At 43.2% G+C, this 18420-nt stretch overlaps 1 protein-coding gene across 2 annotated transcripts in view; it reads left to right on the plus strand.

Moving 5' to 3' along the window:
• Window positions 1-18420, plus strand: part of ALDH7A1 (aldehyde dehydrogenase 7 family member A1) — a 39818-nt gene that overhangs the window by 3872 nt on the left and 17526 nt on the right. The window contains exons 1-9 of one of the 2 annotated variants that reach the window (XM_081133387.1): window positions 515-758; window positions 1993-2046; window positions 2600-2665; window positions 8517-8597; window positions 9192-9315; window positions 12108-12240; window positions 14342-14386; window positions 17104-17181; window positions 17914-18011. In XM_081133387.1, the coding sequence (XP_080989513.1) occupies window positions 567-758; window positions 1993-2046; window positions 2600-2665; window positions 8517-8597; window positions 9192-9315; window positions 12108-12240; window positions 14342-14386; window positions 17104-17181; window positions 17914-18011 (871 nt within the window). In that variant the 5' untranslated portion in view covers window positions 515-566. Of the gene's footprint in view, window positions 1-514; window positions 759-1992; window positions 2047-2599; window positions 2666-8516; window positions 8598-9191; window positions 9316-12107; window positions 12241-14341; window positions 14387-17103; window positions 17182-17913; window positions 18012-18420 lie in introns of those variants that run through there. The other variant, XM_081133388.1, reaches the window with a different exon arrangement.

The following is an 18420-nucleotide window of genomic DNA, read 5'->3' on the forward strand; positions in this document are numbered from 1 at the left end:
ATACTCAGGCGGGATCTTTAGAAGGAAGTACCATAATGTAACATCTTCCATTCATTAGAAAACTCTAATTTGTAACATAACAAAGCAGTGAAAACAAATAACCTCCACCAAAAAAACAACCACCCCTCCTCCTCCTCGGGCTATTCCACGGAGCAGCAGCGTCACCATCACCTGGGAGCTGGTTGGAAATGCTGGTTCTCAGGCCCGGACCCAGAACCGCGGATTCGGAAGGTGCCGGTGAGCCCAGGCACGTTGGGGTCCAAGCGGCCCTGCTCTAACCCACTGGGCTTCAGAGCCAGTATTTTGCTGGAAAGCATCTGTAGCGGGCGTCGCGGTTCCGGGCGTCTTCACTAGGTGGCAGTACCCCTCTCGCTTCTCCCCGTGGCGGCCCCTTCGGTCCCAGCCCTAAGTTAAACGGCAGGGTGAAGACTGGGGCTGGCCTTGGGGCGTGGGGGGCGTGTCCCGGGCGGGGACGGGGCTGCCCAATGGGCTCCCCCGGGCGGGGGGCGGGGCTCTATTTCAGGCGCCCCCGAGGCCGCAGGCGCGCGGCGGGTGCGGGGCTCAGTATGTGGCGCGTTCCCGGCCACCTCTGTGTGCACGTTGCGAGGCGGAGCAAGCTCTTAGGACCGAGGAACAGGCCCGCCGCCTTCATGTCCACCCTGCTCATCAATCAGCCCCAGTACGCTTGGCTCAAGGAGCTGGGGCTCCGCGAGGAAAACGAGGGCGTGTATAATGGAAGCTGGGGAGGCCGGGGAGAGGTATGCGGGCGCCCCGGGAAATCTCTGCGGCGTCGGCGCGCTCGGGGAGGCCGGGCGGGCTCTGCTCGGCCCCACGCCCCGCTGCTGCCGTGGGCGGCTGTACCGGGTGGGAAGTTTCGAAGCTCTACAGTAAAAGTTTCCTCATGTAGGGTGCCTTTAAAAAGACCCCTGGGCTTTAGGTCCTTGGGTGCTGTGGAAGAGTCGATTCGGTGTCCTTTTGGAGCCGGCTGGGGTTAAACTTTTCGCGCATCCTGAAAACCTTAGGGCAGAGTTCTGCGATCTGCAGTGGGACATGTCACCCGCTTAACGGTGGAAATTGTCTTAGCTTCGTGCTTGATGTAACGTGCGCCGCTGAAATCCTTTTTCTGAAATCCCGTGCAGTCTGCAAGCGCGGACTTCTGAAACCCTGGCCCGTTTCCATGGGGCTCTGGCTTCCCCCAGGACCGGCTGTTCCGCATTTCTGTTTGCAGAGCCTAACACCATGCCTGGCGCCAGCTCGTGCTCAATAAAACGTTTTGTAGAATCAGATGGAAAGATAAAGTTATTATCACCCAGATGTTTTTGAGAGTCGCACACAGAAGAAAGCTTTTGGAAGAAAATGTTATATAACATGCAACAAAGTTTGTGGGTGTTATGTAACGAACCTGCTGTGTGAGAGGAAACACCTTCCTTTAGGTGACTGTAGGATGAATGTGGTTTTAATACCCCAAGCCCCTCTTCCTTCTGCTCCTCAATTGCTAGTTTCCCGGCTGTTTGTTTGTTTGTTTGTTTTCCCCTATAGCCTCTAATCATTAGGTTCTTGGAGAAAAGATTTCCCCCCGAAGGCCTTTTTTAAAATAGCCGCGCCTTGATGTTTTTTCTTTCTAGTTGATCTTTTCAGTTTGTGTGAACACAGGCCTTTCCCATAATTGTTTGGCCTTGGCTATTTTATCTTATTACCAGAGGATGGGCAGGGTAAGGGAGGAAGTAAGTAAAACTGGAGTCTGGTGTGTTAATGGAAAAAGAGACTAAATAACGGGTTGCATTTAGACTTTTGCAGAAAGGTGGTTCTGAATGTTTAGGTCAAAATGAAAAGCTCTGTAGAGTGACTTATTCATAACAGAAGTTAAGGTTCCGAGTTTGGATGTTGTATCTTAGCGTTCTTTCTTCCGCTTTTCTTCCCTCATTTGGCCTGTTCCCCCAATTTGGACTGCATTACATTTTATACCTATGGTGGTTATCTTTTTGTTTTCAGGTTATCACGACCTATTGTCCTGCTAACAATGAGCCAATAGCAAGAGTCCGACAGGTAAGTACTTTTATTTTTCCTGCAAATAGCTCCCATAGAATTAGTGGGAGTGATCAAGAGCAATACACAATTAGAAAGTCAAAGAACAATGTTTCCTTTTCATTGACATTTAAGGGTGTTTGGGAGAGACTGTCCACTCTTTGAGGGGAGGTGTGTGTGCCCTAGAAAAGGTGAATCATAAAGAGAGGGGGTCCCTTTAAGGGCTTGCTTCTGAATCACCTGGCACTTCCAGAATGAAGGTTCTGACCTCTTCCACCCGGGTTGGAGCCCCAGGTTCTGATATTCTAATACACCTCAGGTGTTGTTTCCAGATGAGACTAACGAACCCTGCTTTGAGAAGCAAGGTTTTAAAAAGCACAGCTAGATTCTACCGTGTCTTACTGGGTTCAAGAGAGTTTTTGGAAAATCATTCCAAACCACAAATCTTAGGGTCACCCAGAGAGATTTCCAGTTCTCTTCCAAAATAATCTGTTCTTAGGAGACCATCACTTCCCCTTTGTCTCCCCCTAATTCTTTTTTTGTTACTACCCCCTCCCCTTAATTCTTAATTTAGGCTAGTGTGGCTGACTATGAAGAATCTGTAAAGAAAGCAAGAGAAGCATGGAGAGTCTGGGCGGACGTAAGTATGGAGGCCATGGTGTGATTACTTACTGTAATTGCAGTGACATAAAGAAACATCCAAAAAATAAAAATAAAAAAATAAAAAAGAAACATCTGATGAGCACAGGTCAGTGCCACCTTGCTGAAACAGGAGCTCTTTAGGGGCTGTGATAATCTCCTCTGCTGTGGTCTTAGAATAATGCCTTTTACATATTTGACCTTCAGTATTAATGGGTAATTTTTAAAAATTTTATTGATTTTTAGAGCGAGGAAGGGAGAGAGAGAGAAAGAGAGCAAGAGAAACATCCATCGATTGCCTCCCGCATACGGGTACCCCGACTGAGGATGGAGCCCACAACCTGGGTATGTGCCCTGACCAGGAATTGAACCCGACACTCTTTGGTGAGCCACACAGGCCAGTGCATCAATGGGCAGTTTTAAATGGATTAAAACTCTTATTGATGGCCCTGGCTGGTGTGGCGCAGTTGGTTGGGCCTTATCCTGTGCACTGAAAGGTTGACGGTTTGATTTCCAGTCAGAGCACGTGCCTAGGTTGCGATTCCCCCATAGGGGGTGTGCAGGAGGCAGCCAATCAGTGCTTTGCTCTCATATCAATGTTTTTCTCTCTCTCCATCTCCCTTTCTCTCTCTCTAAAACTCAATTAAAAAAACAAACAAAAACTCTTACTGATGTAACATAAATTCATGCTATCGAAGTACAAGGAATATTTATACTAAAAATACCCATTTTCTTCTCCCGCCCCACCAGCTTTGTGGGGGGTATCTCAGAAATAGGTCCACATTTCTGGTTCACAGGGCAGCTCTTTTCAAAGGGCAGGGGTTGGAGTTCCTCACCTGTCTGATCAGGCTTTGAGATGGGTTCTGCCGCCTCCAGCTCTGTCTCCTCCAGGGGTTATATGAGCAAGTGTAGGGACTGTGATTGGAGTTTGCCCCACTTAGCTTAGCTGTCACTAGATGAGGGCCAGGCTCTGGAGGAGGAGAGAGTAAAGAACCGGGTTAGCCTGAGTTTCCCAATCCTCCCTCACCTCACCCTGAATACCCGTTTTCATCTGAGGCTATAGGAATATCCTGGGGTTAACCCAGCTCTATCCCTGGGGAAATTACTTCACCTCAGTGTGCTTTGTCATGTAGTAAGGGGAGACTTTGTGTGCCTGCTTCCTGTGTTATCAGGAGGGTAAAATGAGTTAATCATGTAAAATGCTTCAGGGGAGCCTGGCACAGGGCAAACCTCAGCACCTGCCAGTGATAAAACACGTGCTGTGGGTCTGGGACTGCCAAGCCAAGTGTTTTCACTGAATCAGTAATTTTATGGGGTCTTGGGGAGGGGCAGACTCTCCAGGAGAGCCCTGGGTTGGATGTAGCTTTGTTGTTTGCTTAGAGACTGCCTCTGTGCAAAGCACGAGGAACATTTTTCCTCTACTTTAGCTAATTCTGGCCATAAGTTAGGCTGAGAGTTCCATTATACACAATCAAAAATATGCTTGAGCAGGAAAATACCACTTCCAAAAGTAAACAGTGTGCTAAGTAAAGTTCACCCTACCTGGGCAGAGAATAGTGTCCAGAGCAGTGACATTTAAAAATAACTTATTTTCTTTTCATAAAAGTAATACATATTCCCTACTTTAAAAAAATTGGATGATTCAGTAAACAAGATAATTGAATTTAATCCCCTTATCTTCTCAATATAGAATGATTATTAAGAGCTATGTTTGGTGCGTTTCCTTCCAGTCTTTTATGTGTTTATTTCATAATTGTGATGATTATTATACATACATGCATATATATACACACACACACACACACACACACGATGTGTGTGAAATTTTGTGACCTGTGATTACATTGTATACCAGCCTAAATTACTGCATAATTTTTAAACATCATTGTTTTCTTGTATGTATATTGTTTGTTGTTGTTTTTTAATTAATAGACTTAGCCCTGGCTGGTAGCTCAGTTGTTTAGAGCATTGTCCCTACATGCCAAGGTTGCAGGCTTGATCTCTGGTGAGGGCACATACAAGAAGCAACCAATGAATGCATAAATAAGTGGAACAACAAATCTGTTTCTCTCCCTCTCTCTCTAAAATCAATAAACAAACAAAATTAATAGACTTATTTTTTAGAGCAGTTTCACGTTTATAGGGGAGGAAAAAATATCCCTTCTTCCATTCTAGGTTCTGTGGTTGGTCTAGTAATTAAATTGTCATAAAACAGATTAACAGAAAAGCAAATTTTAATTTCGTACCTACAGGGCCTCTTGAAGACATGAAACCTAGAGACAGCCAGGTAACTGATGGTTATCTAGCATCCTGAGGAATAGGGTCTGGGGCTTTAAACAAATGTTTGTCCTGCTATGCAGATAAGTCTCTCAGATATAAAGAGTTGTGTCTGGTAATAGCTCTCTTCCTGATACAGGCCCCTTTCTGAATTCTTCTAGGAAGTTAAGGGGGAGATAAAATGCTTTTCCTGGGTCTTCTGGGTCTTGAGTGCCTTCAGCACAGAGTAATCCACATGTCAACATGGCACATGCTTGGGTGACTTGTTCTGTGCCCCTTCAACAGAAAGATGAGCAGAAAGTACAGAGAGTTTTCTCTCCTCTCCCCCATCACTCTTAGCAAGTTTATTGACATGTTGCATGTGTGATATATTTCATACAGATGTGAGGCAATATTGATACATTATCATTAAATATATAAAGTCCATCATTTATATTAGGATTTCACTCTTTGTATACACTGTTTTGAATGCCAGGGAAACATTTGATCAGAAACATCTATTATGTGTGTGTATTTACCCAGGGTAAATACAGTCGTGTCTGAGAAAAGAGTTAGTGTGAATTCAGGGTCTTTTCTTCTGAACTGGCCCTTAAATCTGTCTTTGCTCTAGGGGGTGGCAGCTGACGTTGTGACATCTGTCCTTAATATTGGGCTATGCTTGGTGGTTGTTTTCAAATTCAGGATCTCACTTGGCCGCCTGCTCTTACTTAACAGTGCTGGACTCTGTGCCTTACATTCTTTCGCACACTTTTCATACTTTTTAGACCTCCCAGTAGAGTGGGGGCTGCTAAGTGGGAACATGTTGCTTTTCTGGGTCCTGGTTGAGTCAGTTGGGGATCCACTTGTTAGAATTTGAGTTAAGCAATTGAGTTCAAAGTTTAGGGAAGAGAGACTTTCTGAACGGTGCCTCCGGGGCCCCTGCCAATGGGGGCAGTGACTTAGAGGTTGCTGGGGCCTCAAACAAATACAGACCAGAGCTTGGTCTCCTCCTGGTCTATGCACTTTCCCTCTTGAGTCCTGACTCACATGGAGCCCCTAGTTGGCCATGATCCTCTGGCTGGCCTTGCCTCTGTGAGCACAAACCACTGTTTCATTTAGCTCATTTGAGTTAAGCCAGGAATTTTTCTAAGGAAACATTTTTCTTGAAGGGAAAAAGAACACAGTATAAAAATACAGAAGACTAGTTTATCAAAGCTGATTTCTTCCTCTTAACTGGAACTAACCACAGAGAACCTAGCTGGGAATACTGGGTGCTGCTCCTTTCATGAGATAGTTTCAGCTCAGAAGGCCACCTGCTTCTGCCCCTCTGCATCCCCTCTGCATCCTCACTTTCCTCTCCATCCCCGGCGAGGAAGAGCCAGAGCCTCTTCCCTCCCTTGAGGACAGGAACTGTTAGTGGGCCATCTTTAACTGAATGAAGGATACTACATACCTGGCAGCTCTTTAACATGGGTGTCATTGTATTAATTCCTCAAAGGCTCAGTTAATACTTCCCTCCATGCTCACAGTTCCCTCCATGTGGCTGTCTTGAATGCTAATTCTAAATGTGACTTCGTGGGTGAAGTGTACAGGGATGAGGGCTCTTGTTGCCCATCTCAGGAGGGTCTGAGGATATCGATGCCCTGTTATGCTAGGACTGATGAAGCTCACACGGAGTTGTGGCTTTCTCCCTTGTTTCCTACACCCCCCTCATTTCACTTTCCCCAAACCTGATCCTGGTGTTTTCAACTCTTGCTGTTCGTGTAAACCATCTGGGAAGCTGGGGGTAGAAAAGAAGCCAGATTGAGTGGTCTAAACTGGAATCTAGTTCAAAGTTACATGGGTGGTGATTCTAATATATAGTCAGGGTTGAGAATCAATCAATTACCAATTTTCAATAATCAAGTCTTGAACATCTTAAATTACATTTCTCTCTATTACCATTTTTGTAGTCCTGACAGCCACCATCTCTGGTCTGGCCTAATGGTCTTCCTGCCTGATTCTTGTTTCCCTCCGATCCATTTTCTATACTACAACTAGGGTGATATTTTAAAACGCACTGTGATCCATGCCCACCACTCTCCCATTTGAAACCCTTTGGTAATTGCCTCACTGTTTTTGGATCCTTTACATGGCCCTTTGCAGTGTGGCCTCTGTAGTCCTCTCCTGCCTCTTTGAACTCCTTAAAAAACTCCTTTGGCCTTTGCATTCTACTTTCTTCTTTTTAAAAAAATATGTTTTTATTGATTTTAGAGAGAGAGGGAAGGGAGAGGGATAGAGAGAGAAACAGTGATGAGAAACATCATCAATCAGCTGCCTCCTGCACTCCCCCTACTGGGGATGGAGCCCACAACCCAGGCATGTGCCCTGACTAGGAATTGAACCTCAATCTCCTGGATCCTAGATCGATGCTCAACCGCTGAGCCACGCCCGGCTGGGCTGACATGGTTTTTTTATTGAATTTTACAGGGGGAGACGGGGGGAGAGAGAGAGAGATGAGAGAGAATCATGATTGTTTGCCTCTTGCACGTGCCCTAACCGGGGGATCGAACCTGCAACCTAGGTAGTGCCCTGACTGGGAATTGAACCTGCTACCTTTTGGTGTATGAGACGATGCTCCAACCAACTGAGCCTCACCGGCCGGGGCTATGACAAGCTCTTATTTTCTGTGGCTGTCTCTTACGTTCCACTCCCCCATCCCTACTCCAGGAAGAATATTCCTATGGTTCACTTTTTCTATTCATTAGGTTTCAGCTTAAATCTTATCTCCTTAGAGATTTTTCCCTGACAACCTTTTAGATTAAATAACATCCATTTATTACCCAAACCTGCTGTATTCTCCACCTCAGCACCCTGTTTACTTCCTTGGACTTTATAGACCTGTTGGCAATTTGTAATTATTTGTCGCCTTTAAAAAAAAAATCTCTGTGCCTCCCTCTAGTTATTAATTAGCTCCATAAATGCCTCACTTCTTATTGTAGTCCCAGTGCTTATTATTACTCTTGCCACAAGAGTGTTTAGAAAATATTTCGTGAGTGCATGATATGATTTGAATGGATTATGGAATACCAGTTTATAAGGAAGCCAAATCGAGGGTTTGGGCATGCAGCCAGTTTGACCCATAGAACTCATTGCTGGGAATCACAAAACCTTATAGGTATTTAAGGTATTTGAAGCCTGCTGGAGTCATCCTAAAAGATTGTGTTCAACCTCTGAATTTCTCTCTCTTCTTGGCACAGTCCCTTGCTCGCTATGAACCTATCATCTTGTTGTGATCAAAAAAGCCATCTGCTTGTTGTTTGCTCTCTCAGAGCACATTTATCTAATAGTGTTAAAGACACGAGGTTTATACTTTATTTTACCACCTTTAAAAATATATATTTATTTTAGAGCGAGAGGGAGAGAAACAGAAAGAGAGACTGATTTGTCGTTTCACTTATGTATGCATTCATTGGTTGCTTCTTGTATGTGCCCTGACCAGGGATCGAGCTCACAACCTTGGCGTATCAGGATGACGCTCTAACCAACTGAGTTACCTGGCCAGGGCTTAGAGTTTATACTTTGAATCAGACACTAAAATTCCATTTTTTTCTTAGATTCCTGCTCCAAAGCGAGGAGAAATAGTGAGACAGATTGGTGATGCCTTGCGGGAGAAGATTCAAGTACTAGGAAGCTTGGTAAGGTATTTCTGTAGTAAAAATATAATCCTTTAAAGGGGAATAAAGCCATCACCCATTTCTGTATGTAAGACTGTGATTTTTTAAAGGTTTTTAAATTTTAATTAATTTTATTTTTTAATTTTTTAAATATGTTTTTATTGATTTCAGAGAGAGAAAGGGAGAGGGAGAGAGAGAGAAACATCAATGATGAGAGAGTCGTCATTGATCGGCTGCCTCCTGGACGCCCCTGACGGGATCGAGCCCACAACCTGGGCATGTGCCCTGACTGGGAATCAAACCAGTAACCTTTCCGTGCCTGGGACAAAGCCCAATCAACTGAGCCACACTGGCCAGGGCAAGATTGTGATTTTTAAGAAAGCAATTTATGTATTTCAAAAGTCTTTTTTCTGGAGGAAAAATGAGCAAGACGGACAGGAAAATGAAGACTATTCTTGGGTTTTAAAATTCTTCAGAAAAATAGGAACAGAATTTCTGAAGTTTATTACCTTCACAAGAGAGACACAAATGTGTTACGCTTTTCCCCCTTGTCATTTTAATGTTTAAAACATGAATTCTGTTGGAATATTGGAGCTTGGCTTTTTGTATTTTTAGGTGTCTTTGGAGATGGGGAAAATCTTAGTGGAAGGTGTGGGAGAAGTTCAGGAATACGTGGATATTTGTGACTATGCTGTTGGCCTATCACGGATGATCGGAGGACCCATCCTGCCTTCTGAGAGTAAGCAATGAAGTCACTTAGGCTAAGAGTTCTGTGCTTTGATACAAAGAGCTCCAAAAAATACCCTGGCTGTGATCATTTTGCAAAAGGGGAATTGTAAGTGGCATATAAATGAATGAAAATATCTTTATTTAATTAATTTATTTAATAGGTTTAATCTTTATCGTTGAAAGTATTACAGATGTCCCTCCCCCCACTGCTGCCTTTGGTCCCCTCCACCCTGCTCCTGTCCCCTCCCCAAGTCTTCCCCACTTCTTTAAAAAAAAAATTTTTTTTGTTTTTTAAATATGTCTTTATTGATTTCAGAGAGAGGAAGGGAGAGAGAGATAGTAACATCAGTGATGAAAGAGTCATTGATCGGCTGCCTCCTGCTCGTCCCTCACTGGGGATGGAGCCCGCAACCCTGGCATGTGCCCTGACCAGGAATCTAACCGCCATCTCCTGGATCCTAGGTCGATGCTCAACCACTAAGTCATGCCACTTGGCCCCTTCCCCACATCTTCATACTCAAAAATGTAAATTGAAACAGGTGAAAATATCAGATTAAGACACTTGAAAATTTTTTTTATTTTTAAAGATAAAACTCAGTGTTGGCAAGTCTGTGGGTGAGACAGACACTCTTTTATGATGACTTGTGGTAACGTGAATTGCCCATCCATCTGGAAAACAATTTGGAAATAACCTTAAGAGCCTGATATTTAATACCAGTTTCAATAATTTAAGTAAGTAATCTGAAATGTGACAAAGGTTTATGTGCAAAGATGTTCACTGTGGTATCAATAGGAAACATTAAAAATGACCTAAATGTCCTAAGGCAAAGGTTGAGCTAATGTTGGCATTCTGTTAGTGGGTAATAAAAATCCTGTTTATGAAGATTGCCTTCCTCCAACCCCACACTTTTATGGGAGGGTTGTATTTATTTATTTTTAAATGATTTTAATGTTGTTGTTTTTTTAAGAGACTATCATCTCATGTCACAAAATTAAAAGGGAATAGAAGAGTAAAGGGTTTAACGTACTTCCCTTGGACCCCCCATAATGTCCCCATGGAAGTGCCAGTGATTCTGGTTTCTTATATATCTTTTTAGAGTTTCTGTTCACTTGTAGGCAAATGTATGTCTTTTGGAAACACAAGCATTAGCAAACTGTACAGTCTGTTCTATACTTTTTCCTATGTAATGGGTCTTGGAAATTGTTTCATATTTTTCCATGAAGGTGCTTCCTTCATCTTTATTTATAGCTTGTGTATTTGCTGTAAAAATACTGCACATAATTTATTTCACCAGTTCCCAAATGATGGATATTTTCAGATTTTTGCTGCAAGGACCAGCCTTGTACTCTGAGAGGTTTCAGTGAAGAGGAGAAGGGCTTACGTGATTTGTAATGTTTGCAGTTTTTGTAGAGCAAACAGATGGCTCCGTGTGGCTGCACTGAAGATATAAGGGCTGGAAATCTGCCAGAGTGGGAACTGGTTATCCCAGTGTGGCCAAATTATTAATGGTTTTTATTGTCATCTTTCTATTTTTTTGGTATTTTTCAGAATTTCCGTGATGGGAATTAGGTTACATTTATGATCAGGAAAGAAAAAATAGATTTTTTTAAAGAGTACATTATTCATCTATGTAGAGGCTTTGGGGTAACTTTGACCTCAGTGCTGCAATTAATGCTTATTGAGTGTCTCCCAGGTGTCAGGTGATATAATAGGTGATACTTGACCAGTAAGGCACAGTCCTTGTCCTCAAGGAATTTATAAGCCTATAGATTCCTTACACTTAGGAGTGAGAAGCAAGTGGGAGATAAGTAAATGGAAAATTATAATAGGACATGGTAAGTACTCTGATGGGTTGGAGGACAGCATAGTGAGCCGCTAAGCTAGCCGGAGAACGTAATCCAAGTTTAGGCCTCAAGAAAGAGAGGGGTGGAGTGCTGGGCAGGTGTTATTTTAAATAGGGAGGGAAAAAAGTGATAGTTTAGGATGGGAGGATGTGGCTTATTCGGGGAACTGTGTTATTTTAGCAGAGATGGAGGGCACAGTGTGAGGGGAGAGAGAGGGTGGAGAGGAAGTGGGAAGAGACCTTTCCTGATAGGGAGTTTGGACTGTATGGTAGGGCAGCTACAGTAGTGACCCAGACACCAAAGGATTTTAAGCAAAGGAGTGATGTTACCAGAGCTGCACTGGTCTCCCTGGGGAGGAGGGTAAAGAGGGGAGGCCAAGAGAGGAGGAGACAGTACATCATTTGAAGGGAGCTTAGGATGCCTAGACTAAAGGAGGGTCTGGCAATGGGGTACAGGATGCCTAGACTAAAGGAGGGTCTGGCAATGGGGTCCAGGGTGCCTAGACTAAAGGAGGGCGTGGCATGGGTGCAGCAGTGGGCAGCTTTCCTGTGCCTAGCTATCAGTGTGAGTGTGGCCAGAAAGATTCATGGCTGGGAGCAACATCCTTCCAGTTGTTCTGGATTTCCCCAGGGTTTGTGAGCCATCACTCCTTGCTTTGGTTCTTCACTGCTCTGGTTGCCCTTGACTAAAACAATCAGAGTTCCTATGAGGATCAGAGGCATAGTGTCTGTCATTATAGTTCATGAGGTGGTGTAGTCATAGCAGCTTTTGTCGTATGCTAATTAATGTACCAGTATCCCTCGGCTCTGTAACTTAATCCACTACAAGGCATCTGGAATCCCTACTTGGTCCTGCGTACCTTTGTCCTGAAAATGGAGGACTTCAGACTTTGCTTGTTAACTTGACGTGCATTGAATGAACATGCTTAAGCACGTTCCTCACCTCCCCCGTCCTCAGGACCCGGCCATGCGCTGATTGAGCAGTGGAATCCTGTCGGCCTGGTTGGGATCATCACTGCCTTCAACTTCCCCGTGGCGGTGTACGGCTGGAACAATGCCATCGCCATGATCTGTGGCAACGTCTGCCTTTGGTGAGAACGGCTCACTTTCTTATCCAGTAGTAAGGTGATAAAAGTGGCCATTGTACTAGTAAAAGTATTTTAGATGTATTGAAACGTGTGCTACTACTCTACTCTTTCTATTAACATATTAAGCTATATCTGCTAGTTGTGAAACACCGACTTTGAATTACTTTGCATTTTACCATTGGTAAAATTAATTTTTTTGATTTAGTTTTTTTTTTTTGACACAGCCTTGTCCTTGCGGTTGTTTCCATCCAAAGCAGGTAGAATTAAATTCTGACAGTGACTTCCTGGATTTAGTGTCAGGCTCCTCAGAGGGCTCAGATCTCCACAAACTGGCTCTACTTCAGATGCCAGCTGCAAGTACCCCCAGGTCCCAGGACCTCTGCAGTTTGGACCAGCCAGCTACAAATTTGGAGGTTCCCATGAACCCTTGGCTTCAGTAATTCATTAGAATGATGACCCACAGGTCTCAAGAAAGCACAATACTCAATGATTATAGTTTTTAAAAAATATATATATATATTTTTATTGATTTTAGAGAGAGAGGAAGGGAGAAGGAGAGAGAGAAACATCAATCAGCTAACGCCCCCATGCCCCCCACTGGGATCAAGCCCGCAACCTGGGCATGTGCCCTGACTGCGAATCGAACTTGAGACTTCTTGGTGCAGAGGAGGATGCCCACCCAACTGAACCACACAGGCCAGGGCGATTATAGTTTTTTATAAAGGATACACATAGGGCAAGGTCTGGAAGGTCCCAGATGCAGAGCTCCCATTCCTTCACCCAGTGAAGTTGGGGTAGGTCACTCTCCCAACCAGGAGATTCCACTGAGCTTGAGTCCAGAGTTTTTTTTATTGGGCTTTTATTCCCTAGGCATTATTGATTATGTCATTGGACATGTGATCGAACTCAATCTAGATTCCTCCTCCCTTCTCCATTGGTGGTCTTTCTGGTGACCAGCGACCAACCGCATCTGGAAGCTATCTAGTGGACACCACAAGTCACCTTGTTGGCATAACAAACACACTCCTATCCCTCAGAATGCCAAGGTGTTCTGAAACTCTGTGCCAGGAACAAAGACCAGAGAAATAATCTTTGTTATATTGCACTCCCCAACAGAAAACTAAGCAGACAAGTGGGAGAAAAAGAACTTGGGATAAGTCACAACCTTCTTTTTAAAGTTTGGCTCCTTTTTTTCCGCCCCCCCAATAAAAATTCAATAGTGAATTCTCAAGTGATTCTGAGGCACTGGGCTAATGTTGCCATTGATGCATTAAATTTTACATTTTATAGCCCTAGCCGGTTTGGTTCAGTGGTTAGAACATGAGCCCTTGGTCCGAGGGGCCCTGGGTTCCATTCTGGCCCAGGGCACGTACCTCGGTTGTAGGCTCCATCCCCGGCCCCAGTCGGGGCACATTGGGGTGGCAACCAATCAATGTGTCTCTCTCACATCCATGTTTCTCTGTCTCTATCCCCCCTTCCACTCTCTCTGAAAAGCAGTGGAAAAAGTATCCTCTGGTGAGGATCAGAAAAAAAAATTTACATTTTATAAACTGTTTGATAATAAAAGTTAAGTGGGAAAATGTCTGTATCTTATAGATGACAAAACACTATTTATAGCTTTCACGTTCTGTGGAAGAACTTAGGTCAGGAAAACCAGGAGAATTGTCTTTCCCTGTTTGCATCTTACCATTAGTTATATATGCCGATCTCAATGTAGTCAGTCGAATGTACTCTAAGACTGTCTACAGAAGCAATGCATAGTGGGAGGATTGATGATTTGGCACCGTGTTGCCAAAGGGACCGATGCTTCCTGCAGCTGTCTGACCCTCCCAACAAAAACCATGCTGACTTCCGCTTCACACAGTTCCCATAACTGGTGGAGATGAATGTAGCAGTTCCTATGGTCAGTGCAGCAAGCAGGCTCAAAATTGCTCTTTGCCATTTTATATTTATGGAAGTTTTGTAGTCTGCTAGGTCTCAGAGACACCACTATTTCAGTTACTATGCTCAGTTGTCTAAAAAGACTTTGGCTCCTGCTTGATAATAAAAGGTATTTATGATTTCCACCAAGTTAAGTTGCCTTTTTTTCTTTAATCCTCTCAAGGAAAGGTGCTCCGACCACTTCCCTCATCAGTGTCGCCGTCACAAAGTGAGTATGTGTGGCTTTCTTTTTCCTGGGTATGGAGTAATTTCAAAAGGGTGATTGACAGGCACTACATTTTTAATGGGATGTGAAAGTGTCATATTTAAGTATGGAATTTGGATAACCTCTTTCTCATTTGGTTGTAATAACATTTGGTATCATTTTGCAGTGTATAGAGCTCTTTCAGGACCAAATCATTTAACTCTTTAGAAACAGGCCAGGTATTGATTTAAGTGTTGAAACTGAACTCTTATAAACATTATTGTCACTTGCAAAATAAAAGTAAATCTAGCAGAGAGGAAATTTTTTTGCGATTTAGGGGCTATATTTTTTAACTATTCTACATGTTAATGGTTTTAATTTCCACCCAGCTAATTATTTTATTATTTTTGTTTAATAGACTATAGCAAAGCAGAGACAAATGTTCACTACATTATTCCACGGGTTCTTCTCACACTATCTAAAATGTATTTTATCTTTTGATTAAAAATTGTTTTATGTACTCATATTTGAAAACTTGATAACTCTGATTATGTCATAAAATCAGTGTTACTAATTTATCATTCTGGAATTTAGAGATCATATAGAAGAGAGCACCTTCCCATGATGGGTGATGATGCATCCTCATAGTTGATTGATTTTGTTATTGGGGAAATTGGGGTATCCCTTTCCCCACTGGGTGCTGAGGGTGGAGTCCTTACGATATTGGGGAAAAGAATTTTCTGAGATTTACGCGGGAGGATGAGTGGTTTTTATTTGCGTGGACTTACATCCCTGGGTTTCCAAAGTCGCATTTCCTTTAGTCCAGTTATAGAAGAAGTGTAACTGGGGTATCAGTAGAGCTAGAAGGAAAGCCAGTGTCCAGAGTTGCCGTTCCACGCTGCAGCCCGGTCTAGTTCAGCATCTGGCTAGTTCCATTAGTCCATTAGTGCATTGTGTGTGGAGGGCCACACGACCGTGGGCCACACGGGAGAATGCCAGGAAGCGGAAGAGAGAGCCCCGCAAGCTAGGAGTCAACCAAGAGGGCAAACTCCTTTGTTTAGGAGATTAAATATCTCGAATCTTCCAGCACTTGCAGTGGCCACACCCATTCTAGCCAATGACCTATTCCCAGATGTGACTAACAGGCAAGTACCCTCCCAGTGTCACCTCCACTTTACTGGGCATGTGTCTATCTCCTCCCTGTCCAGTCCCTGCCCCAGAAATCTGCAGGAATAGACTGAATAGACTGGTGGCTCCCTGGTCTGTGTAAAGCTTTAGCCTCCTGGTGGAGCTGCCCAAATGACAGGCCCATAATATTTGGCCTTTCCTGTGCTTCTTTCCTATTATTAATAACTGGGTCAGTTACAACAGTGTCATTTTCATGGTTTGCATTCTCTGATTTGAGCTGTTGTAGAGAGCTTGTGGTGGAGTCCATATGTAAGAGGGTCCTTCATATTAGAAGGTCATTTAGGAACACTGCTTAGGAAGTGAAAAGTGAGCTGAAAAAGAGAATATTTACAGTACTCGAAAGGAATGTGTGATATTGAGGAAAATATATTCTTCAAGGCAGGGGTGTTTAAATGAAATATTACACAGCACTCTGAACTCTGATACACAAAACATACAACAATGATGAGAGTCCCCAGGCAATTTTTAAAAAATTAAAAACATAGAACTCGCCAATTTAAGCAACTGGTTTAAAATATTGTCAGTTTTGATAGTAGTTTCAAATGTCCTAAGTTATTGTTGCTTTGAGTTGTTTATTATTTGCTTTAAATATGTTGAAGGGTTTGAATGTTCACATAGGAACATGGCTGATATTTCAGGTAATTGAGAATATCTTGTTTTGTAATGAAAGACAATGAGTAAAATGATGCTGAAATTTTGCCGTATTTAAGCAAGGGTGCCGCCATATCCAACAGGAGTTCTTAAATTCAACTAAACTCGTAAGTTCAGACTCATAAGAGGAACACGGGCCACATATCATACGTCTGAGCCACTTTTCTGGCTGCCTCTGCTTTGCCGAGACATATTGAAACCTCTCGTTTGCTGATGGGGATGCCCTTTCATTTTGTCATCTTTCTAGGGCTTATTTCTTAGTATTTCTTTTTTAAATTTCTTTATCATCATTTTAGTGGTTCTGTAGTGAGAGACCAGAAGACAAAAAATGCCCTGTGATCAGTCAACCGTCTAGAATTAGATTTATCCTCATAGTTTGGCAGAAAAACACTATCTGACCAATGCTTTATGTCTTATTTCTTTTGCATGTTTTCTTAAAAAAATTTCTTTTTAAGATTCTCTTAGGGAGAAAAAAAAGAGTTCTGCTTTTGTTTGAAAACCTCATTTCTTTTAAAAAAAAAAACATTTTTAAAAAGTATGTTTTTATTGATTTGAGAGAGAGAGGAAGGGAGAGGGAGAGAAACATCGATGAAAGAGAAACATGTATCAGCTGCCTCCCGCACACCCCCTACAGGGGATCAGGCCTGAAATCTGAGCGTGTACCTTGACAGGGAATCAAACTGGTGACCTCTTGGTGCATGGGTTGGTACTCAACCACTGAGCCACACCAGCCGGGTTGGAAACCTCATTTCTGTTATGTGAGGAGAAATGCAGGCTTGGATGTTTGAGGGGAGGAAGAGAGTTGAAACAGGGAAGTTAGGTGGTTGGAATTTATTCTTAGTTTTTCAAAAACCCTAAGAAATGAAATTGCTCCCTCAGCAGTACTTGCTTTTCCTTCCTAGGATAATAGCCAAGGTCCTGGAGGACAACAAGCTGCCTGGTGCGATTTGTTCCTTGACTTGTGGTGGAGCCGATATCGGGTAGGTGGATAGACAGAGAACATCTTTCTGTTGAAGGTCCCCAGGTTGAGCGACTAGAACCACCTGCCCTAAAATAACCAGACCCAGTGCAGCTGGAGTGAGAGTGGTTTTTTGGAGTCATTATTATTATGGACCCCAGTGGGCTCTGCCTTTATGAAGGCATAGCCTCTGCTGGAGGATGAATAAGAAATCATCCTTTAAATTGCCCAGAGCTGATATTGTAAGGTGCTTATATCCTGAAATAACAAACTGCTGTAACAGTGTCAGTCCATGGCTTGCTGACACTGGGTTTATAAAGGTGCTTACTTACAAAGCAGAGCTGTGGAATTGTAGTCTGGCGTCTCACCCCCTGCCCCGAGAACACAGCCTACTGTCTGGGTTCTTCAGCTGACTGTAAAAGGGAGCCCTGGGAATACAGCTTCTATATCTAAATTTATTGTTTTTAAAAACCACCCTATAATTCACATACCAGTTACCCACTCAGTACAAGGGCTTTCTTCCTTAATAATGTCTTCAAGGTGATTTCTGTTTATAGAGAGCTCATGGAAGAGGTTAGCCCATTCTGTTATATGGTTCTGCTTATGGAAACCTAGTTCATTTTTACGGAGACCTTCCCTGGCTCTCCTGACTTTGCCTTTCCAAGAGCCCGGGCCAGGGTTTTCTGGCCAGTACCACCAGGTGGCGCCGTTGCTGGGTTTCTCTGCTTGAGCGCCCTTGTCTGTTCCCCTGCAGCACAGCAATGGCCAAAGATGAGCGAGTGAGCCTGCTGTCCTTCACCGGGAGCACTCAGGTGGGGAAACAGGTGGCCCTTATGGTGCAGGAGAGGTTCGGTAAGTGTCGGCTTTCTAATGAGGATTTTAATTCCCTCAGAGCTATGGATATGAAATCTAACAGTGTTTTTTCTTTGACCCTTTCCGGGGTTATACCAGCCATGTTTATTTGAATGTCCAAATAAATGAAAGAATACAGTTATTAGTGGGTTAATATTAGGGCAGTCGCAAATTAAATAGCATAATTTGGAAAAGGATGTCAATTTCTCTCCAAATGACTATAATAATATCATATCAAATATATTTATCAAATTCTATCAGACCTATTTGGCAAATTAAAAAAAGAAAACTCACAATTTAAACAGCATCATTGAGTACAGGACCTACAGTGAATGTGGAATAGGAGATTTAAATCTGTTCCCTCATTTACGTAAACATAGTTTTGCACACTGTACGTTATGACTGATTA

The sequence above is a fragment of the Miniopterus schreibersii genome (assembly GCF_964146895.1).
Source record: "Miniopterus schreibersii genome assembly, chromosome: 3".
NCBI classification, from domain to species: domain Eukaryota; kingdom Metazoa; phylum Chordata; class Mammalia; order Chiroptera; family Miniopteridae; genus Miniopterus; species Miniopterus schreibersii.